Genomic DNA, 24,166 nt, shown 5'->3' on the forward strand with positions numbered 1-24,166 from the left:
GTCAGGGCATGATTGTCAGATAAAAGAGTATCTGTGGGCAACATACACTAAAAAACACCCTCATCCATCCTAGCATGACGAGGAAACTGACAGAAGAGCTCACCAAGCCACTCTACATCATCTGACATCAGTCCTGGCTCACTGGGAACATCCCAGATGACTGAAAGCTGGCCAGTGTGACACCCATCCACAAAAAGGGCCAGAAGGAGCCTGGGAAACTACAAGCCAGTAAGCCTCAGCTTCGTGCCTGGCAAGGCTGTGGAACAGATCATCTTGAGTGCCATCACACAACACCTACAGTATGGCAAAGACTCAGACCCAGCCAGCACAGATTTACGAGGGGCAGGTCCTGCCTGGTCAACCTGATCTCCTTTTATAACCAGGTGACCACCTGGTAGATTTGGGAAAGCTGTGGATGTCTATTTGGACTTCAGCAAGGCCATTGACACCATCTCCCACAGCAGTCTCCTGGAAAATCTGGCAGCCCACAGCTTGGACAGGTGCACCTTTCCCTGGGTTAAGAACTGGCTGGAGGGCAGGCCCAGAGAGTGGTGAATGGTGCTGCATACAACTGGGGGCTGCTCACTAGTGGTGTCCTTCAGGGACCTGTGTTGGGCCCAGTTTGCTCTAATGCCTTCACTGATGATCTGGATGAATATACCCTCGGTAGATTCATGAACAACACCAGGTAGGGTGGGAGTGTTGAACTGCTGGAGCACAGTAGGGCTCTGCAGAGTTACCTGGACAGGCTGGATCATGGAGTGAATCCAGCGCTGTGAGGTTTAACAAGACCTCATAGTGACAGGTCTTGTACTTTGGCCACAACAGCCCCAGGTAGCACCACAGGCTGGGGCAGAGTGGCTGGAAAGCTGCCCAGAGGAAAAGGACCTGGGGGTGCTGGTGACAGCAGCTGAACAGGAGCCAGCAGTGCCCAGGTGGCCAAGGAGGCCAATGGCATCCTGGCCTGTGCCAGCAATGGTGTGGCCAGCAGGAGCAGGGCAGGGATTGTCTCCTGTACTCAGCACTGCGGAGGCTGCACCTCAAATCCTGTGTTCAGTTCTGGGCCGCTCTATTTAGGAAGAACACTTTGGTGCTGAAGCATGTCCAGAGAAGGGCAATGGAGCTGGTGAAGGGTCTGGAGCTCAGGTCCTGGGAGGAGCAGTTGAGGGAGTGGAGCTTGTTTAGTCAGGTGAAGAGGAGGGTAACGGGGGACCTCATCACTCTCTACAAATCCCTAAAAGGAGGTTATAGCCAGGTGAGGTTTGAGGTCTTTTCCCAGGCAACCAGCAATAGGACCAGAGGACACAGTCCCAAGCTGCCCCAGGGGAGGTTTAGTTTGGACATGAAGAAGAAGTTCTTCACAGAAAGGGTGATTGGGTATTGGAATGGGCTGCTCAAGGATAGGGGGAAGTCACTGTCCATGGAAGTGTTTAATGAAAGACTGGATGTGGCACTCAGTGCCATGGTCTAATTGACAAGACGGTATTCATTCAAAGGTTGGGCTCAATGATCTCAAATGTCTTTTCCAGCCTAGTTGATTCTGTGATTATGTAATCTTATGTAACCTACTGTTTCCATGTATTTAATGTAAGTATTGGGAAAAGAAATTCTAAAATATTTCTGGTACATGCCTTGAGGGGGTGTGTTTATATTTTTTTATTTTTGTCTCTCTTCCCCTCATCTCCATTTTTTTTTCTTTTCCAAAATACCTAAATATGCAATGAAATCTCAGGTGTCTATAATCTATTATATATGAAGCATAATTACAGAACAAAACTAGAGAAGGCATAAGCCCTTTTTGTAAGGAAAATGAGATATCACAAGAAAGATCAGATATTTGTACCTCTTTTCAGGATTTTATGAATTCTGTTTGGTACCAAATAATTTATTTCAGGTTTGGGTACTTCTAAGGCCTCTAGTTCTGCATAAAGAAATCATGTATCCTTGCTCTTGCTTACAGTTTAAAGTAAATTGTTTTAACATACACGCTGTTGTGGTGTTTTTATAGCTGAATGTCAGATTTCTGAAAATTCCATCATAGAATGTCATGAACAGATTGCCCAAGTGAGTACATTAACTCTACAGTACTTTATGTCAGGTCACCTTAGGGAGAAAAGAGAGTATATTCTGCCTCAATCAGCAGATAGGCCAGTCTCAGCATCCTGTTTTAAGATACCCAGAAGTTTTTCCAGCTCTTAAGTACATGAATATATTGCTACTTTTTCTTAGGGTTATGTAATGTTAGTACTATAGAAAATAAACCAGAACAACCAGTTACTGTTGGCCTGAGACAAATGGGATGAAAAAAGGAGACAAAAATTCATTGAAAGATTTATATAATTTGAAATGTCCTACCTTGCATATCTGAGATGCATAAAGCAAAAGCTTCTTGTGGTCCAGCCTCTCCTTGTGTTTCTGCAGATAATCTCGTAAACTTCCGTATGGTAAGTATTCCATAATTAATCTTAGATTCCTACGTCCTTTTACAGCAATAACAAAAAATACAAATATATCTTTTTCTGTAATTTTCCAAAAACAAGCTTTTAAATGTAAGTATTTTAAAACCTCTATCAGTAGCAGTAATACAAAAGGGACTTACTAAAAAAATATTAATTTATGATCTGTACAACACTATGCAATTTTTCATATATTAATTAATTGTATTTCCTCAGAAAATGCCACTTAATGAAACTCAACAACAATGCGGATATGCTTAGAAAAATAATATATCACTATTATCTCATCAATACTTCAGCTACTAATGCTAAAACAAAGTAGAAACTGCTGCCAAGATGAAACTCAGAATGGCAAGTGTTACATCTTGTTACCAATGTTACCATCTTTCAAAACAACTTCTTTTGTTTTGTACTCTCTCAGTCCTGGTAAACTTAGGACAAGTCAGTGTCATAAACACTTACCTCTCTGAATTGCTCAGTGTGCATATTTAGGTGTATTCAATATAGCACATACCTGCACTGTAGCATACTCCTTTGTATTTAACGATGTTATCATGCTGCAGAGATTTTAGTATTTCAATTTCTCTTTCAAAGTCCCTAAGGTGCTCTTCTGTGCTGTGTTGCAGCTTTTTCACAGCAACCACTTCCCCAGTATTATCCTGCAGTGGGTCATACCGGCACATCTCAACACTGCCAAAATTTCCCTAGGTCACAAATGGAAACACTTGGGAATTAAAAACAAGTCCATATTATTCTCTCTGTTTCCTAGTACAAATATCTGTTCAGGTATAGTGTAGTTTTTGTTCAGTGCTCATCGTACTAAGCATTAAGGTGATGTAAAATGTCACAACATTTCCCTGAGAGAAAAAGTGCAGGACCAAGGATAACAATTGTAAAAGAAACGTATTCCATGAAAGGAAGCAAACAACAAGGAAACGAGAACAAGGAAAGAGGGTGATGTCCATCAGTTTTCTCTTCTTTCACAAATTTTTACTTCCACTGGCATAATTCTTTTCCTGCACTTGCATAAATCCCTTTGTCTTGGTTCTTAATTCTGCTCTGTTTCTTTTTGGCTCCTCTCACATTTGTTTCAATGTTCTGTTTTTGTCACTTTCTTCATTTATATTGTCCTTTGTCTTCTTTTATGTAGCTATCATTTACCACTCTATTGTTCTCCTTATGCTATCCTATCACAGTCAACAACCAATCATCTGCAAACAGAAGTAGTTCTGCTATTTCACTTCCAGGCTGCTTTAGTACTTCAAGCCAAAGAAATATATAACTAGCATGTAAAAACCAAATAAAACAGCAAAGAACCATTCTAGAAAAATAGTCATTGGTGAAGATCTGCCAGCTGCACTTAGTCATCTGTCTTGGTATGCTTTCACACAGTCAGGCTCCAGTGACTTGCAAAACTAGTTACCAAATGCTGATTTCTAAAGTCAAAAAGTTCAAGGCCTACATGTATCTTGAAGACACATATCTTCTGTTTGAATTTAGAGACTATATATTCAGATTTCTCAGAATATGCATGCACAAAACCCCCAGTCCCACTAGTTCTGCACAAGACTGCTCCAGAGTGTTATTAACTATCAAGTGTGTGTATATATCTATCTATACATATATATATGTATATATCTGTGTATATGTATGAAGTTTATGTCTGGCAGCTCTGCATTACTGAAAAATACTTTAGCATTTTGGTGTGACTGGATTCACTGTGGAGGTAAACTAATTTTCTTCTGTCTAAGAACTGTGAAAATGAAAAACAAGCTAGAAGGAACTGCACGGGTTGCTCAGATATGACTGAAACTAGCAACTTCTAAAAGAGAAGTTTCACTGTAAATACTGTATATGGGGTCATCTTTTTTACTGTATATGGGGTCATTTTCACAAAAACTGAAAACCATAGTTATTTCCTAAACTATAACAGAATTTTGAAACATCTTACCTTTCCAAGTTGCTGTAAAAACTTAAGATGTCTTTCTTCAAATTGTGTTGGGTCTCGATCTTCAAAAGCACCAGAAAATCCAAGCGCTCCGATTCTCATATTTGGCAGCATATCGCTTTCTGTCAATAGCTCATAATCTGAGAGGTAAAAGGCAGAAGGGAAGAAAGTGAAGAGAAGGTACAAAGTGAACAAGAGAAGGAAGAACCTTATTACAATCATGGTATGTTCTGCTTTTGTTTGGCACACTTCAAGCTCAGTAAAATATTGACAGCCACCTTTATTTCCAATTAGTAATTGGCAGTCAAATACAATGGTGTATTGCAAAAAACATACTAAAAGGAAAGTGAACCAATAGGAATCAGGAGTCTTTTTGATCCTATGGTATTGCAAACTCACCTGGAGTGAACAAACTGTTCAAATCACGTATAATTGCTCTAAAAGAAGGCCTGAAATCTGGCTCGTAATCCATGCAGTTGTTTATGAGGTTTGCAAGTTCTGTCCAGTTGGGGGCAGGAAGCTGGTGCCTATCTTCATAAAACTGTAGTTTCTGGAATTGAACAGGTAAGTCATTTTACGTTTTACAGCCATGAAGAGTTGCAGAAGCCTTAACATTCTAACCAGAGTAGCCAAAAATAACAGCTCTAAAACTAGACTTGTTATCTCACCAAATGTACATCTCACCGACTTTCATCAAAAGCAAGGTTGGTATAATTTAGAGTGATCAGTTCAGAAATTTCCAGCCAGTTACTGATAGAAGATAAGAGGATAGAGAAAGATGAGAAAAATAGTGTCTCCTTTATTGGTAATTTCATAAATCCTCAACTGGATAGGTCCAGCAGAAAATTCTACTGACCTGTGAACTGGCTGAACTCACAGCTATGAAAAGCTTTGTGAGTATTATGAAAGAATGTAGGGCAGTTTCTGAAATACCTAGATATCTAAAAGCTAGGTCTAGGTAAACCTTGGAGATAAAAATACTATCAGTACTCTTGTGGCATAGTGAAGTATTCTTTTTGCTTCCAACTAAAGAAACAAACACATATGAATTAATATTTTTACGGAATATGTAAAAATCCCCTCCATCTCCTGCCCCTACCTGAGATAAAAGTTAACATTTCTGGTTTAGCCAAAATAGTAGAATTGTTGCAACAAAGCACTACTGCATTTAAGATTCAATTACAAGAACACTAATTAAAACACATGTAAACTGTTAGGGATATTTTTTGTTTAACTTTTGTTTAATACACTGCTGCAACAAAGCAACAAAAGTATCATCTAGATAATACTGACAATTCTGTCTTTTGTCCCCCTAAAAATCAAAATAAACAAGATAAAAACAAACTTCGAATCATCTCTTCTGGCTATTATCTACAAGTAAAAATGTCTTTTTCATACAGTGGTTATAGGCCACACCACCTTACATGCTGATGTGGTTACACAAGCAGATGTTCTAAATTAAAAGTGTTTAAAGAACTGCTATGACTGCAGATGCAGTAGTACTTACTCTTGAAGAATCCAGTGCACTCAGCGGTTTGTCTCCTCCACTGCAGATTTCCCACAAAGTGGTACCAAAACTCCATTTGTCTGTTGCTAGGCTTAGTTGTTTGGGATTCTCAATACATTCAGGAGGAACCCATGGTATTCTCTCAAGAAGAACTGTGCAATCATACAAACAAAACTTGTTAAGACAAATAACAAGACCAGAAAATTCCCTATCATACTTGATTTTGCAAAAAATACATTAATATAGGTATTACATTAATAGGTGATTCACTCAGCAATGCACTAATAATACTTTTCCAATTATTTGTTCCCACCAAGAAAATCAAATTATGAAATATGGACAAAAATAAAATTTGTGAATCAGAGAGAAGGTCCATTAGTTTTATCGTAAAATAAGCCTAAAGGTATATAATAGTTTAAATATAACTTCCATGTGACATTTTTTCTCTCATTTCTCTATTTCCCCCAGGCTTACCAAGACATCAAAGAGTAAAAAGTACTTCACTAGTGGATGGCATATTATGGCACAGCAAAAGACTGTGAAAAGGAATTTTACACTATGTGATTTTTAAGCTATTGCTACTGACTGTAGTAACAAGTTAAAACATGGGATTTTACTGATTTGGATTTACAGCTCTTTAAAATGAGATCTCATAAGAATAATGTAAACTTCCCATAAAACAGGGAGAATTTAAGTAGTTTACTGACAAGAATGACACAGCATTACTTACAGGCTGTTAGATACATTATTTCTTTAGACATCAATAAAAGTACCAAGTATGAAGTGTTTTTATTAAAAAGACTGACCACAAAAAGAATAGTAAGGTTACTTCCATTCCATTAGCATAACAGCCTTGCACACATTTCCATTTAATTAATTTTGCTGTTTATAAAGCATTGGAACAGTCTTAATGGTGGATGATAACCCAGCAGTTTTAACTTCATCAAGTGGCTTCAGGTATTCACCAAGAAATGCACTGAAGATGCTTTTTAACTCAGCATTTTCAGAAGTGCATTTGATTTCTGCTCTAAAAAGTTCCTGTAAACAAGTCCTATAAAAGACTTGATCAATTACAAGACACTAAATTCAGCAGCTATCTGCAAATGTAACAGACTAGATTACATATTTACAATATAATGTAACAATACTACCACCAATGAAAAAGGGTTGAAAATGAGAACAGCGGGGAAAAAAAGCTCACACAAGGGAGAACTGTGGCTTTATTTCCTGTAGCTGTTTGCTAATTGAAAGGGTACACTCAAAACTGCTTGGCCAGGACTGTAGAAATAATTATAAAATGATGTACAGATCAAGGAACTTACTACAACAGAATTATTTTAGATGGTGATCAGAAAAAAACCCCAACCCCAAACTTATTTTTTAAGTTAGAAGCACTGAACAAGAAAGCTGATGCAAGGACTTACTATCTCTTGGCAAAACTGTAATACTGATGCCAGGATCACTTAGCTTTATAAATGGAAGGCTTCCAGACTTTCTGTCTTCCTCTCTAATAAGCAAGATATTTTTTGCACAGACATTCCCATGAACAAGGCCTTTATCCTCCTATAACAAGAAATGCATCTTTTAAAACTGACAAAAAAGTCTTACTGTTGAAGAGATATTTAAAAACAAATACTGTACAGCATGAAAGAAACATCAGCTAATAAAACAATGATCATGGATTAAGTTGACCAAACTGCAGATCTTTCACCAGTTTCTCTCAAAGTTACAGTTTTCAGCCAATTTTTGTTATCGACCTAAAGTTTGAAACAATTTGACATGTGTTAACTTGGAAGAATACTCATCCATCCATTTAAAATTAATGCAAGAACATTTAAATTCTGTTAAAGGAAAGGCTTATCTAGTCACATACCCTGTCTTGAATGATGGCCTTTATATTTAACTAGAAAGACTGTAAGGTTGAGCCTAATGCCCAAGAAGAATGCACTAGCAGAGTGAACAGTAGTGTTTTAAGTGGTTAAGTATTAACACTAGCAGGAAATAGTTAATGTTCAGCGTCATGAGCTGAGCAGAGAAGTCCAGAAAGGACTGTTTTATGGGGGAGGTGGGGGGAAAGCATTACTGGAAATGTGTTTATATTTCATGCTAAAACACGAAGCATTAAAAAAGAATGGACATTCAACTACACTTTGTGCAAGACACAAAGTCTGTCTCAGGCTATCTACTAAATAGCTGGTGTATGGCCAACCCATCATCAAAACCCCCTGGAGTTTCAAGAATTCAGGTAATAGCTCAGCCTTTCTACATACATTAGCAGGAATCACTTGAATTCTGCCATTAACAAACCTGAAACACTTACCAGAAAATGCATGGCTAATGCCAACTGTTTGGCTACTTCCAGCTTCCACAAAATATTGATAATATTTTTGTTCTTTTTCAAATATGTGTCCAAGGATCCAAATTTTACATATTCTTGTACAAGAATGTCTGATTTGTAACGATAAAAAGAGTAACAATTAAAACCAAAAACAAATAATGAAATTTCAGGACAGATTCATGATCCTAGTACTACTCTTCTTTTGATACCTTGTTGGTGATCTAACTAGAAATTTCAGCTTCTGTGATATCTGAGTACTGCCACAAATACTCTATGTACTCTAGACTTCTCTGGAGTGTGGAAATTCACCTAATTTCTTCTCAAATGCAAAGTTACAAGATTTAATCTTGGAGGGTTAATTATTTAATCTTTTACAGATTAGGTAAGATTCAGTGAGCATCTTTCCACCCTCACCTGAAAGGCACAGCAATGTAAACTGCTGATGAAGCATAGAAGTGTACAGCACTATCAATGTGGTGAATTGAATAACATTCAAATCATTCACTTCACAGCTCTTTGCAATCTATATTCTTACTGAAAATGCAATGCTTTATTGACAAAAGATGCTTTGCTTGAAAACAGACAAGTATTTGCCCTAAAATTGTGTATACATGTATGACATATGCCTTCATGCAGCCATTTAGCAAATAACTCTGGAAACATGAACTGCCATCTTCATCACTCTCAACAGAACAATTTCAAATCGTGTGACTGAACTCTTGCCCTCAGCTGCAAGATGCTCACATTGGAAATTACTACTATAATATCTGTCTGTAACAAATGGATTTTTTAACAAATTCATTTTAGAGACAACAAACTTTTTTTTTTATGCAATATTGTGAAACAATTTTTATCGAATTTGTACATCAAGTGTACAAACCACAGAATCAATAAGAGCTGCTCTTCCTACTTCTTAGTAACTGTCTCTCCTTAAATGGTAATAAGTCTCCTGCCTTCAGAAAGAGAATAATTTCCAGAGGACAGCTACAATCTTAAGATAAAATAAATAATCATATACCTCTTACAACAATTTCTTTTCAACTATGAGTTTGATCTACCTGAAATTTTATATATAGTCCCTGTATGTGGTACAATGAATAAAATACAAAAAACCCCATGTAGTTGTTTTGGTGCAAGTTCTGGCACAAGTTCTTGGCCAAACTTAATGCTGTGCCTTTTCCAGCTCCCTAAGACAGGTAATTTCTGATTACAGACGTAAATTCTGATTACTAAATCCACCATCTCTTTTGGAAATTCTTTCTCCCTAATGAAGGTAGTCACCTACATAATATGCTCCTACAGTTATTATAAAAAGCTTCCTTTCACACAAATTTCTAATCGCAGAAAAAAAATGGGCTTTGGGCAAATTGAAATTTCAGTTCAAACACTGAATGAAGAAAAACTGTCAAAGTGAGATCCAGCAGTCATATTTGAAGACAACACACATTAGCATGTGACAACCATCCAAAATTAAGATTTCTTTACAAGACAGCATAAATGTATTTCAGGTGTTCTTAAAATGTCTTATTAATACATGGTCACAAAGGCGCAAGCTAAACTTTTGCAGACAATTCAAAGATTTGACTGCAGCTAAAATTTCGTAGTGTGTTGAATTACCATATTTTCAGAATGGGACCTCAAAACCAAAGTTTTATTTGTGATCACAAAGTCAGCACGTGGAAAAGGGTGGCAATCACAGTAAATGAAGATTTTTCTGAGTAGCACAGTACCTCCCTTTCTAGCTAACCAGAGCTGACACAATGTAGGGCTGCAAATTTTCAGGCACTTGAAAAGCTCATTCCAGAATCACAGCGAAACTGATCTCAGAACAGACATGACTGAGCTAGTTACAAAGGTTACTATTCACACTGATTGTACTTTAAACAATTGTAATTTTTCCCTTTTCTTTGTTTTTACTATTAACTAGTTCTCAGACACTAAGACTAATACTACTGCAACATGAACATGTATTATTAGCTGTTCAGCTGGTTTTGAACTTTGGTTTTTTCCCTGGGTTTACCTGAAAACTATGTCAAAATCTAATAGAGATGTATAAAAACTGGTAAAAAAAAAAGAATTAATTTCTACTTACTCTCTTCTCCACAGACACAGACTCCATAATTTAACACCAAGTGTTTGTATGAAAGCTGGCTCATCATACTTGCTGCTTCAAAAAAGGACTTTTTGGAGAGATTGACAAGGAAAATATATCAGTGAAAACAAAGCCCCAAATTCTAATACATTTACTAAAAGCATTTTTAAAAATTTTTCAACTAATTCTTTGCAAAGACCTATGTAACATATATTGTTGGTTGTTGGTTTGTATTTGGCAACTGTTTCTTGATTGGTTGGCTTTTGCTTCAGTTTTTAGGGTGTAGAGGGTTTTTTCAAATTTTCTTTTCCTAAATAACTGGTAATACACATTCCAGATAGGTTAACAACCTCTTTTTCTCTGCAGGCAAATATATCTCAACATTTTAAAAATATGTAAAATTTTATATATATATATATATATATGTATATATAAAAATATATATATACATTTTTTTCAGTGTCAATTACCAAGGTTAAGCAAACTGAAGGCAAATTCATCATACACTGTTCACTTTCTAATTTATTCTGCTATAATGCACTATTCAGTTTCCAATTCATTTCTTCATAGCACATTATAAAGTTAAAAGATGAAAAACTATTACGTAAATCCTCCACTACTGCACGACCTTTTTCAACTTTGTCAGGAAAGTTTCAAATGCTTTTATTGCTTTCTTTATTTTTTATTCTGTTCAGTGGCATCTCCACCTACACTTGCTTGTGTACTGATTATTCACCCAACAGGGTGAAGTGAAAATGAGAACATTTTCCTTCAGGTGTCTATATTTTTATTTCTATATTCTCAGCTTTTAGTAACTGATTCATACTTCACTTTAGAATATAAATATATTACCCATGTTATCAAAATTATAATTTTTTTTTGTTTTCAATAGTCTGAAGTGTATGCCTACACTGTTCAGAAATACCAGCCATCTGAAATGTCTCTTCCTTTTTTACTTATATTTTCATACAGATTTATCTTAAATAATTGAAAAGTTCACTAAATAGTGTACTGGTTTTCTTGGCTTGCTGTAAACATAGCTAGATAATTAGAAATTTGAGTAAATTACATTTATAAACAATAAGCAGTATATAAAGTTACATTAATATAATAAACACTACTAGATCTTGTGAAAGTCTTTAAAATTAAATTCTCACATACACAGCATTGGGCTTGATTACACTACCAGTTTATTAGTTTTTGCAAAAAGCATTTCAGGTCTGCTAAAAGCTTCACTCAAAAAGTGAGAAGGCTCAGTGATTATAGGTGAGTCCACATATGGCAAGTTTTTCCCATACATAAATATTTCTGATTACTTGATTTTACTGGAAAATCTGACAGTCTACCCAGAGGAAGTGTTTTTCCATAAATGGTGGTCCCTCATCTGTAAATAATTAATTCACTGGTTAAGACAATCCTGTGGCCATACCACCCCCTCCTCTGGTACTTTAATTGTGTAACTGACCTGTTCTCCAGTTAGCAGTGGGTAGCTGTAAATTCTCTCACAGGTGGTGGGAGCAGGGCAAATAAAGTACCTAGGTGTACTTGCCAAAGCCAGTCTCAAATCCATACTCCCAGTGTCACAAGTCTAAGCATGAGCTTGGTTCAACATACAACCCTCTCCCATAAAACAAATACTCATTTTTGAAGTAAATAGGTAATGCTCAAGAAAGGAAAAAGAGTAATGCTCAACATAGCATGGATAAACGTTATATAGCAGTCAGCAATCACACCAACCTCAGAGTAGTTTCTGTGCACTTTATCCAGCACCTTTAAAAGGACTTCAGTTTGATGGAGCTGGCCATAGTCTCCCACTTCTTTCCTTACACCTTTGAAAATCTTGGTAAATGTGCCCTGTCCAAGACTCTCCTCCTAAAAGGAAGGAAGGATACAGATAGAAATAAATTTAAAAATATCTGCCTGTTTTAAAAGACATCACAAAAAAACCCACCCCTGCTTAAGCATATGAAAGTCTTTACAGGTGTGCTGGCTGTAGAGTCCAGCTGAGGAGGAAAGGAAGCAACTATATCAGAAACATCTTAATTTTTGCTTGTTTTTTAATTGACTGCTCAAGGATCTCAGAAAATAACTTGCTGCAAGAACCAGAGAGGAAGCAATTCCATTAAATATGTATTTAGACATCTCTAGGACCAAATAATTGCTATTGCAGTTAATCATAAAAAAAATAGTCATTTGCATTACTGGAAAATAAAATAAATTCTTTTCCACAACTCTAAGGGAAGACTACAGCAAAATCTCCTAGCTCACATAAGATTCTTTTAAACACATACTGAGGTTTATAAAACTTGGTGCATATTAAACCCAACATCTGCAGTGGAAAAAGCAGCTAACGGACTTACGAATATCAAGTCCTCATTACGGATTTTGTGAAAGACCATCTGATTGACATTATTGTGTCTCTGTAGCGTAGGTGATGAAGGTACATCAGAAATGCTATTGCTTCTGAAGACTAGGAGATTTGATTTATCTGGGAGAAGAAAGAGGGAAAGGAAAACCAAAGTAAATTTGTAACATATACAACTAAACCTATACATTTTCAGAAGGATTATTAATTTAATAAGATTTAATAGTATTATTAATGTTATAAAATAATAAATTATTATTAATATTATTCACAATAATATTGTATTAGTTATAATTTATTTTATAAGGTTAATTTAATCCTTAGGAAGGATTAGGAGGGGCTCCTAATTAAACACAAACAAGATATCACATTGAGATTAGTGTATTTTAAAAGCCACACAGTACTTAATTCAAATAAAAATCTGATGTTTTCTAATCAGCAAAATCACATAGGTTCACTCATGAATTTTTGGTTAAGTATTCTTACTTTTGACAAACATTTTGAAAATATTCCTACCTCCATTCATGTTTTAACTGCTGCACTATTTGTAATAAAATTGGGGATGGAAACAGGGATGTAAATTACCCTCTTTTATAACACAAAACAGAGCAAGTCTGATACTAAAACTAAATCTGAGAAGTATGTCTTTGTGGGTGTCTGCTCACATCCATGATTATATTTATTCAGTAATTTATCACTCTGATGCATAAATGTGTTTGATCTCAATGGAATAATGTTACAAAATTATTCTCTATATTGTGCATCCATATTTACTTGTTATATCTTTTCTAAGGTTTTGAATCCATTGACTATTTTCAATCAAATTTGAGAGAAGTAAAAGTTATATCATATAGTCGGTTCTGGCAAGTTTTCTTTAAATAGGAACTTTGACAGAGACAAATATTAATATAAACTGTACATAGTAATACTTAGAAGGGCAGATATTTAAAAATTTTATAAAGGAGAAAGATATGAATTTCAAAGGTAGGCAAAAAAATTAAAAGCAAATTCAAGAAAAATACACTCCTCAGGCAGGAGCTCTATTCCATGTGTTCTTTTTAGTGATAAAAAGGAGCTGAAACCACACTGCAGACTGGCATAACTCAGCTAAGATCAACAGTGACAGAAATTCACTGACATTGCTGGTTCCAAGGCCTATGGAAGTATTCTGAGAGATAAATAATCCTTTTAGTAGCTCTTTCCTTCTCAAGACATGAAAACACTTGCCATAGGGAGAAATGCTGCTGCATATGATCCACTGCAATTAAGAAACCAGTTTTGCTTCTAATCACGAAGCTCTGATATCATGATTGCTTCTACTATCTTACACCAAATGAAAATTTGGCAGATACTGGAACTGAAAACTATGATTAAGAAAATGACTAAATAGGTCCGTGAAATTAAAAAAATACCACACAAATGAATCACAGAATATTCTGAGTTGGAGGGGACCCACAAGGATTATCAAGTCTAACTTCTGGCCCTGCACAAGACCACCCCCAAGAGTCACACCACATATCCAAGAGCATTGTCCAAACACTTCCTGAACTCTCACACTGGTGCTGCGACCACTGCCCTGGAGTCACTCTTCCAGTGCTCAGCCACCCTCTGGGTGAAAAGCTTTTTCTAATATCCAACCTAAACCTCCCCTTACATAAATTCGGGCCATTCCCTTGGATCCTGTCACCACTGAGAAGAGATCAATGCCCGCCTCTCCCTTTCCCCTTGTGAGGAAGCTCACTGCAATAAGGTGTCTCCTCAGTCTCCTCTTCTCCAGGCTGAACAGAACAATTGACCTCAGCTGCTCTTTATATGGCTTCCCTTCTACACTCTTCATCATCCTCATGGCTCTCCTTTGGACACTCCCCAATAGTTTTATATCTCTTTTATTGCGGCACCCAGAGCTGTCCCCAGCACACGAGGTGAGACTGCCCCAGAGCAGAGCAGAGCAGAGCAGGACAATCCCCTCCCTTGGCCGGCTGATGCTGTGCCTGATGTCCCCAGGACACGGGTGGCCCTCCTGGCTGCCAGGGCACTGCTGACTTCTGTTCAGGTTGCCTCAAACCAGAATCCCCAGGTCCCTTTCCATGGCGCTGCACTGCAGCATTTAATTCCCCAGCCTGTCTGCACATCTGGGATTGCCCCATCCCAGATGCAGAATTGAGCGCTTGTTCCTGTTAAACTTCATATGGTTGGTGATTGCCCCATTCTCTAATTTGCTGAGGTCTCTCTAAAGGGCATCCCCGCTTTCAAGAGTACAAACAGTTCCTCCCAGTTTTGTATCATGCATCTACCTGAGAGTCATTTAATACTAATTCATTTTTAAGTCTTTAATCTAGAAGTTAGAAAACTTTCGGCTTAGAAATAATCTTTCTCTTACCTTTTGGTTTTGGAGGACAGCATTTGATGAACTGGAAAATTATGCTGTCTGAACGGACAGTTTCTGTCTGGTAACAGGTCAAGAGATCCTTAAGATTACTAAAACTTCTCTTGGTTCCACTAAGATTATATTCCCCGTTCTCATTCTTCGTAATTAAGCAGTGCTTATAATCTGTAGTACTGTCACGCTGCAGAAAATTTTTCCATTAAAAATGAAATTGATATTTAATATTTGAAAGCTTTTTTAAATGTATAGCACTCTACTAATTAAAGGATGTTTCAGGAAAATACGATCATAATTTGTTATTTTGTTCTTACTATATAATATTGATTCTGAGAAAATAAGATTCTGCTTGCATCATTGGAACTAGCATGTTGATGCTAGAGAAAAACAAATGTTAATGGAATCTGTAAAGATGGAACTGAGAAAACAGCTAATGGATCCCAGGAAAAATCCTTCAGAGCTATTAATGAAAGCTTATTCACCCTGATATCAAAACAAAATTCTGTCGGAAGCAATAGCCCTAATGCTTATACTCCATGTTTGTTTGGCAGGCATTTGGAGATACTAGCTGTAGTCCTGTTTTCCTGTCATCTCCAGCACAGTTCTAAGAAATCACTTCCTAATACATATTTTTAATATGTAATGAATTATTTTCACAATGACTCTCGAAAAGATACCATTAAGCATTTTTAAACAAGATGAGCTCTTAAGAATGCTTTTGTGGTCCTATATCTCAATATTGCAGCAAATGTTCCAACAAATTCTGAATATAAAAAGCCTTTCAATGACTTGCACAGAACTCAGAAAAAAAAAAAAAGTTGCATCAAAGTCACTTAAAGGCAATGGTAGTCCTCTCTCACAAGCCCGACTCTCAACTTTGTCTCTCTAAACTTGTTTAGGAACTGATTTCTTTGTCTACAAAATTCCCTACCAAACATACTTCATTGACTGAACATAACATTTCTCCATTCATACATCAGCATTACTTGGTCATTTTCAGAGATGTACCCATCTCTGACAGTATTGGCAAGCTTGCTAGCTTGCTGTACACCAGCAGGAAAATTACCTTCCCTAGCTAAAAACACAAAGGTAGCTCTGCTAATGTAATTAAAGAAAAATCCATTCTTGAAACAAGATCATGCAATTGTTTAGCAGCAATATTAAAGCATTCTATTATCACTAGCTGCAGTGTCAGAGAGAAGAGGTACATCTGGTTCTCTGGCTGCATGAGAACAGTATGCATTTCCAGGGTGGCTTTCTCTCTAGCTAACGCCAGATATACCTAGGACATTTGTGTTGGTGTAACAGCTGACAAATAGTATGGCTGGCCCAGAACTGGGGATGGGAACAGGACCCAGACCCAGAGGAACCTGTGAAGGAGGTACTCTCAGATCATCAAGGGTATGCACTCAATCTAATGAAGCCCCAGTTGTGAGGGGAGAGGAGGTGTGTAGAAAACCCAGGGAAAAACTCAGTTAAAAACCCCCAAACTTAAAAAAAAAATGAACTAGAAAACCCATAAAATTGCTCCATCTCCCCAAACATTTATCACAGTCCCAAGACCCACATCACCATCTCCAGAACTCTTATGCTCTCTTCCTTCAGCCCGTCTTGGTCTTCAAAGTATGTGGTATGTGCATTAGCAACTCTGTACCAACTCTAATGTTTCTCACAAGACCTTGAAAATTGGCCCATCTGACAAAAACAGCTATAGAATAGAGCAGATATTATATACATCTGCTATATATAATATAATATCTATATTATATCTATGTTATTTTATATATAATATATAACAATTGTATATAATAATTATATATCATAATATTATATATAATATATATTATATATCAGACAAACATTCTGGAGGGAAAATTCAGAATTATTTAGTGAACATCTCAGGCTCATTGTTATATCACAAAAAAAATTAAATAGGCACTAAGATGGAATACAAACCTCTATAGCAAAGGTAAGGAAGTATTTTTTAAAGTCTTTAGGACTGCAGCGAAGTACGTAGAAACCAGTCTGATTACCAGCTTTCTTCAGTTTACTGATAGCAAAGTCCATGCTACAGTAAAAAGAAAATGTTTAATATTGCATAATTGCAAAATTCAGAGATATAAGAGGTTGAGTAATGAGCAATATTAACAAATACCTAACAGAACAGCAATTAAAACTTTAAATTTTGTACAGCTTTCTTTAAGTTAATCTCTTTGCCCTTTATTTTCCAATATATAGGGAGGTTCCTTATGTAGAGACCAGTATATTAAAACTGTTTGATACTAAACCATCAGAATTATTTATCCAATAAGAAATCTTAAGGACTAAAAAAATATATTCCTCACAGCTTATTATATGATTTTCGACATGCATTATGAAGGAAGTGATAATAAAATTGCCTAACAAATAAGCTTAAATTAGCAAAACATTTGTGTGGGTGAAAAAGGTGGGTGTAACCAGTAAAATGGCTAACAAGAAGAAAGAGCTGAAATAAAACAACATTCGTTATTATAAGAACAAATTGCTCTTAAACAAGCCTTCTAACTCACTATTTCTATCCATATCAAGGAATGACATTTCCACTTAGCTTTTATACCATGTCAAGAAGGCACTGTATTTCACTAAGTGAAAAATGAGAGAAAAAATATAAAGCATTTTACATTACATAAACACAATTAAAAAAACATTTTATGATGCCTACCACAGTTCACAGACAACTAAAGCTTATCTTCAAAAAATAATATCCAATTGTCATATTACTGAAGAAAATACTTACAAAATTGGCCCGTGACAGTTGCTTTGGATATTTTCAAGGACTGATGGTGGTGCTACTTCTTTACAGAGATAATGATGGGCATCTGCTGTTAATCTGTAATATCCATCAATTAATGATACAAAGGAGAGAGCTTCTCTTAATGACTGAAATTCAGCCTCCTGTTCAATTGCCAGAGAACAATGCGGGGGGGCAGAAGGGAGAGAGAATTTCAATTTTTAATAGGCAACAAAAAGTTCCTGGATATGCTAATACTATAAAAGATATATTCATATATGTGCACATTAAAAATATGAATAAAAAGTTTTAAACTGATGTTTGTATGTTCTACCTTCCTGTTATCATTCAAAACTTGATAGCAACCTTAAATGCTCAAAATCAAATCCAAACCAAACAAAACAGAATTTGTGTATGCCTTATGCCTGGAACTGGCTTTTGAGCAATCTGCTCTAATGGATGTGTCCTGGCACATGGCAGGGATGCTGGAACCAGATGACAAAGTCCCTCCCAACTCCAATCATTCCATGATTCTATGAAATCTGCCATAAAAAAAAAAATGCCTTAGTCTAAATACATGAAACAGCAGAGGAATGTCAATAAGAAAGAACATCTGAAAGGGAAAAACAAGTAGATACAACTCAGCATGCAGACATCTACTGCACTGCCACTGCAGTGTGTGCGGTGTTCTTTTCTCTAAAGGAAAGCCTTCACTTATCAAAGATTTATATGTCTGCCTTCAAGTAGAAAAGGAAAATCTCCAGGAAAGTACCTGCCTGAAAACTTAACTACTTGTCAGCAAAAACTGGCACCCTGAGCTGGATCATAGACAGAAGATGACCTTTTACTACTATGAACACAGGTACACTGGAAAGGACCAGGGAAACAAATAGTGGTCAAAGGAAAATGGGTGTGAAAAACGTCTTATGTACAGTATGATTAACATAAAAGCAGGGCAAAATTAAATTCATCTGTGACAACATACTTACTGCTGCAAATAAACAAAAATAGGGAAGCATTTTTTGAGTCACACTAGACTTCATTTAGTAGTGTAACCCGACAGGACAGGCTTTAGTATGTGTTTGCCTGTGACACCAGAGACATACCTAGCAGCTGAACACAATTATTTAGCAAGTTCTTTGCTAGAGAGCAATAAAAAAAAACTGGTGTTTTTTAGTAAGTGTCAACAATTTAAGAGTCTTCAAACTCCTTTGTAAGAGGACCTGGAAACAACTGCAGCCCATGTTACAGGTCATGGTGAGGCAGCTGTGCCTCTGCAGCCCATGGAGGTCCATGGTGCAGCAGAGATTCCCCTGCAGCCTGTGAAAAGCCTCATGTCAGAAAAGGGGGATGTGCCTCAAGGAGGTTGTGATCCCATGGGAAGCCTAGACTGAACCATGTTGGCAGAACTTGTGGCTCCATGGGCCCCTATGAAGGTGTGGAGCAGTCTGTTCCTGGAGAGCTGCGCTTCGTGGAAGGGACCAACACTGGAGCAGTTCATGAAGAACTGCAGCCTGTGAAAACAGTTTGCATTGGACAAGTTTGTGGAGGACTGTCCACCATGGGAGGGATCCCTTGCTGGAGCAGGGGATGAGTTGAGGAAGACTGAGAGGTAAAGACAACATGTGATGAATTGACCACTTCTCCCATTCCCAATCCTCTGCACTGCTGAGGGGAAGGAGTTAGAGAAAAAGGAATAAATTTGGTCCACAAAGAAGGGAAGGGTGGTGGAAAAATGTTTTTAAGATCTTTTATTCTCACTACCCTACTCTGAATTGATTGCCAGCAAGTTCAACTAATTTCCTTGAGTGAACTCTGGTTTTCCATGACAGTTAATAGGTGAGTGATATCTATCCTTATCTTGACCACAAGCCTTTCATTATATTTTCTCTCCCTTGTTCAGCTGAAGAGGGGAGTGATTAGAGCAGCTTTGGTGGGCACCTGGTGCCCAGTCAGGGTCAGCCCACCACACAACTCTGTGACAGTTATACCTGGCTAGAAAGCCTGACTCAAGTGTAAGGTCGTAGTTCAAGTAAAAAACTTTTTACATTTGTGTATAAAATACTTTCTCAAGATCTCCAAAGAATTGCATGCTGTAAAAGCAATAACATTAACTTTATCCTGGTACTTATTTTGTATCATGATCCTTCAGAGCATTTTGAAGTCTTTTTCAATGTGTTGGTCTCTAGCAGACAACTTACCAGGACACCATGGAAACAGCACACTTGAGAACTGAAACCATGGACTCAGGTTTAAGACTAATAAACAAAAGAACCAATGTGTGTACCAGACATTTTCCTCAGATATAAATATCTATTTCATTCCAAGCACACAGCCTTGAATGCAGAACACTTTTAGTGTTCTGATACACCCCTTACACAGCTGATACACGTTTAATGTCCTGCATAATTAATATGGTCACAGATCATACAGCACTATGCGTACAACAATCGCACAGCATGTTTAAAGCAGTATCTATTTGAAAGAACAGCAAACAAAGTAAACAGACCAGATTCTTGCTGTCTTGTTTGTGAATGGTGACAATTCTTCTCTCACTGGAGCCTTCTTGGCTCGCTTGCTTAATGTTGACATCAATGATATCAGGAAAATCACAGTATGTTTGTAAATCCTGCAACAAATATTATATAATTTCAGTAATAACATAAATGGCAATTAAAAAGCCTCACCTATTTTCAGCATTGGAACTCCTACATCTCTGAACTCGTAAGCCAGCAACAAAGAGGATTATAAAACCTTACACATACCATTACAAGCAAATGAAGGATTTTTTCTTTATGGAATCATCACTAGAATGAGAATTAAAATTAAAGACCAGACAGAGATGCAGGAACTGTGAACAGAAATATCCCCATATGGGTTTGGGTTTTTATAATTGCAGTTATTTCTTCCCTCTGTAGTATTTTGTGAACAGTAGAACATTAGGACTACTTTTTTGAGAGGGTTTGTTTTTTTTGGCAGTGGGGGTTTGTGAGCTTATTATTGGCATGCTGATCAAGCAGGTTTAGAAAGCCTGTTAACAATACAAAATGTCATGACTTCATTCAGAGTGATACAAGCTGCAAAATCTGTAGTTGGATGAAGAAAAAATATAAGAAAAGGCTGTCCTCTCAGTCCTATCTATTTGTTCATCTGGATGTTGAAAATGTAAGCTTGCAAAACAAATATCTTCATCTACTCCACATGTCATTATATACAAATAAATAAAAATTATTTTTCAGTTCAGTATCTAAATGACAATTCATCAGTAAAGTTTACTTAAATGAGTTATAATCATTTTTGCAAGCAGCTATATTAATTAATTCAGTTTTCAAAACCAACTTTATAAACAGTTTCTTTACCAGTTAAAATATATGCAGTGTCTGTCAATAATAGAATGATAATATTTTTAATTATGAAAAAATAATTTGGCAATCTTTATTAAAAAATATGATTCCTTCAAACACTACTCTTTACTAAAGGCTTGGTTACCAAGCCCAAAGTGCTAAGCATGTACACCTAAAACTGGAAATCGCAAGATCTGACATTTATGATAGTTTCTGCCAGAGCAACAGGCACTTACAGGAAAATTAGGGAAGGCAAAGGGCTGATACAAAACAACTATGAATGAGGTAACTGTCAATCTACAAATATTCTAAGAACACCATGCTTTAAAAAATATGGGCATGTAATCAGATTTACTTTTTGCTAAGTATTGAAAAAAACCCACTAAAAAACACATAGCAGTTTTACATACCATTACAGCATACTGTAAATATACAACCTTTTGTAGTTTGGTCTTGCCTGCTATGTATTATGAATCGAAAGTACCAAAATGATGGGATTATTTGGAAAAACTTGCATATACTCCACTTCGCCTTTACTTTTACCTTTGGAAAACTCCCTCACTCTCAATGTACACTGCTTTGAGTTTCTACCAGGTTTTGGTAAACTCAACATAGTGAACAGTCATGAAGGGAAATTTCACACACACACAAAATAATACTGATAGATAAAAATGCAGCAGTACGTGATTACTCGCACTTATAGGAGCCCTTAAGCACCTAATTCCTGAACAAAGACTACATGGACTCCACAGTCACACAGATGTAATTTCAAATTTTCTAAATGAGACACTGGTAGGTGTCTAACTGCAGCAGGAAAGAGGTATAGGGGAATTTGCCTACTGTTTGGAGTCCTTAGAGCCCTGCTTTCAAAGAGAATTTGGGCAATTTCTGCATTTTATCTACACCTGGGGGCATGGTCATTACATTTCCACATTTTTAATATGTCAAGCAGGGGAGTATTACACAACTTTTCTCTAGTATTTAAATAAAATCTAATTTTAAAATCTTGCACTGTTTATGCAATGAAGTTGTTTATTTACAATGAAGTTGTATCATTACTGTGAAGTAAAACCTGTCCACCAAAATTGCTTGAGGTAAATCAGAACTTCTAAAAACAAGTTTACTACTCTGTTCCATAACAAACTGCACAGTTATTGAAATAATTTTAAAAAATTACCTGCTCTCCAAGTGTCTCACAGTCTTTAAGTTTTCCCCTTGAACACTGAATTCCACCATTTCCAGTTATTACAACAGTTGCAAAACTTTCCTCTCCAGAAGGACCTCCACCAGGTTCTTTTACTTCAAAAACCTCTGAATAGAAGGCAGGCTGAAGGGTTTCCAGATTTATGAGGTACTTAAGTTTCAAGTTTCTGGCAGTAGCTTTGCATTGGCCAAACTGTTGTATAAATTTGCGGAACCTGTACCTTATTCTTTTTCGTGTCAAAATATGGTAGTCTTGGATTTTTGCTCGCACACATTTAGGTAAAAACATTTTGTAGCTGTGAATACATAACCAGACAAAAAAGCTACTAATTTCATCCATTAAAATACAGCGAAGATAACTAGTGCTGTGCTAAACAAGTCAACATTAAAGCATCTTTTCTTCTAAATGTACCGTTATTTTTTCAACTGTAGGATAACAAAGATCCTTTCTTAGATCTGTAGTATTTTCCATTTTTTTCCCCTTACTCAATTGCAACATAAACTATATAATGCATTTTCCATAAATTTAAAGATGCCTATTCTTTCATGAGTGAAGTTCTAAGGTAAGGCAGCAGAAGCTACAAAATTGCTTTGTTTGGTGCAGAAATTGTAAAGAGGATACTGCATGGCAATTACATGGATAAAGGACAGATTTCCTGGCTTAAAATACAGGTGGTAGAATACAACACTGTGGTTGATTGTCACTGAAGTTCCTATGTCAAGGACAGAATTAACTCAGGTGGAGTAGAAACTGATAGGATTGGTACACCCAAGTGAGTTGATAAGCTCAATAAATTTTGGCGGAGACCTGTCCAAGATGGTTAAGAACCTGAAGCGCATGACATGAGACAAGAGGCATATAGGAGCTTGATTTGTTCAGCCTGGAGAAAAGAAGGCTCAAGTATGGTGTTCTACTAATTGTCTTCTAATAAGGTGAAAGGACAAGAAAGGATTGTCAGTACCACAGAGGAGACTGGTTAGGTGCAGAGAAAATCTTTCATGATGACTGTGGTCATTCACAAGACAAAGCTGCACAGAGATACAGGGGAATTTCCACACCTGGACATTTTCAGAACTTGACTGGATGAGGCCCTGAGTCACTTCATCTAACTTTGAATTTGGCCTTGACAAGAACAGGGGTTTGCATCTGATGACATCTAGAAGGTGTCTCACCTAAAATTACTGCTTACATACTTTCTTACATAAGAAGCTGCTGCCTTACCTTTCAAATCCATGTCTCCAAATCATGAATGGGCATCATGACACAAATTTTCTATTAATTTCTAGTTTACATAATAGGTAAAATTATGTAACCATTAGAATACATCAACTGCCAGCTGCTGAACACCTCCTCCTAGATATTAATGTGCAAAAAGACAACCTTTAGGCATCACATAGATGTGGAACAGTTACAAATTACAGAATCACCTGACTGAATTGTAAATAGCCATTGGGGTTTGGTCCTTTTCTTTGGCCACTCTCATCATATCTAGAACAGCCATTCCAAGGCATTCCTCTTGTGTTTCGTGAGTAACAGGCATCTGTACCCATCCATCCAAAAAATCAGCTCGCCACTGAGAAAGAATTCAAAAAAGCAAATGAAAACTGGGGCACTGCTGCTTATCAAGAAGAGAGGTTTGGGGTGCAGTTGTTGGGGGGAGCTGTTGTTGTGTTGTTTGATTGTTTGTGTTTGGTTTATTTAGGGGGTTTTATTGGCTTGGTTTTTTAAAGACTGAAGGACGTACTTCATCCACAAAAAG

General features: G+C 36.7%; 1 protein-coding gene across 28 annotated transcripts in view; it reads right to left on the bottom strand.

Annotated features, from left to right (window-relative positions):
- The window catches only part of JAK2 (Janus kinase 2), an 85,428-nt gene that overhangs the window by 14,173 nt on the left and 47,089 nt on the right, over positions 1-24,166 (bottom strand). For 23 of the 28 annotated variants that reach the window (XR_009276155.1, XR_009276154.1, XR_009276153.1 and 20 more), the window contains 16 exons: positions 23,835-23,980; positions 22,381-22,702; positions 20,369-20,488; positions 17,866-18,023; positions 17,046-17,157; positions 15,087-15,273; positions 12,702-12,829; positions 12,079-12,213; positions 10,342-10,429; positions 8,232-8,359; positions 7,336-7,474; positions 5,912-6,063; positions 4,804-4,954; positions 4,408-4,544; positions 2,971-3,160; positions 2,356-2,480 (listed from right to left, as the gene is read on the bottom strand). Coding sequence is in view for 21 of the 28 variants with exons in the window: in XM_058826963.1 (XP_058682946.1) it covers positions 2,356-2,480; positions 2,971-3,160; positions 4,408-4,544; positions 4,804-4,954; positions 5,912-6,063; positions 7,336-7,474; positions 8,232-8,359; positions 10,342-10,429; positions 12,079-12,213; positions 12,702-12,829; positions 15,087-15,273; positions 17,046-17,157; positions 17,866-18,023; positions 20,369-20,488; positions 22,381-22,702; positions 23,835-23,980 (2,418 nt within the window). In the remaining 7 variants the exon portion in view is untranslated. Of the gene's footprint in view, positions 1-2,355; positions 2,481-2,970; positions 3,161-4,407; positions 4,545-4,803; positions 4,955-5,911; positions 6,064-7,335; positions 7,475-8,231; positions 8,360-10,341; positions 10,430-12,078; positions 12,214-12,701; positions 12,830-15,086; positions 15,274-17,045; positions 17,158-17,865; positions 18,024-18,193; positions 18,402-20,368; positions 20,489-22,380; positions 22,703-23,834; positions 23,981-24,166 lie in introns of those variants that run through there. The other 5 variants (XR_009276158.1, XM_058826976.1, XM_058826977.1 and 2 more) reach the window with 5 other exon arrangements.

This window comes from Poecile atricapillus, chromosome Z, assembly GCF_030490865.1.
Source record: "Poecile atricapillus isolate bPoeAtr1 chromosome Z, bPoeAtr1.hap1, whole genome shotgun sequence".
Classification (NCBI taxonomy): Eukaryota; Metazoa; Chordata; class Aves; order Passeriformes; family Paridae; genus Poecile; species Poecile atricapillus.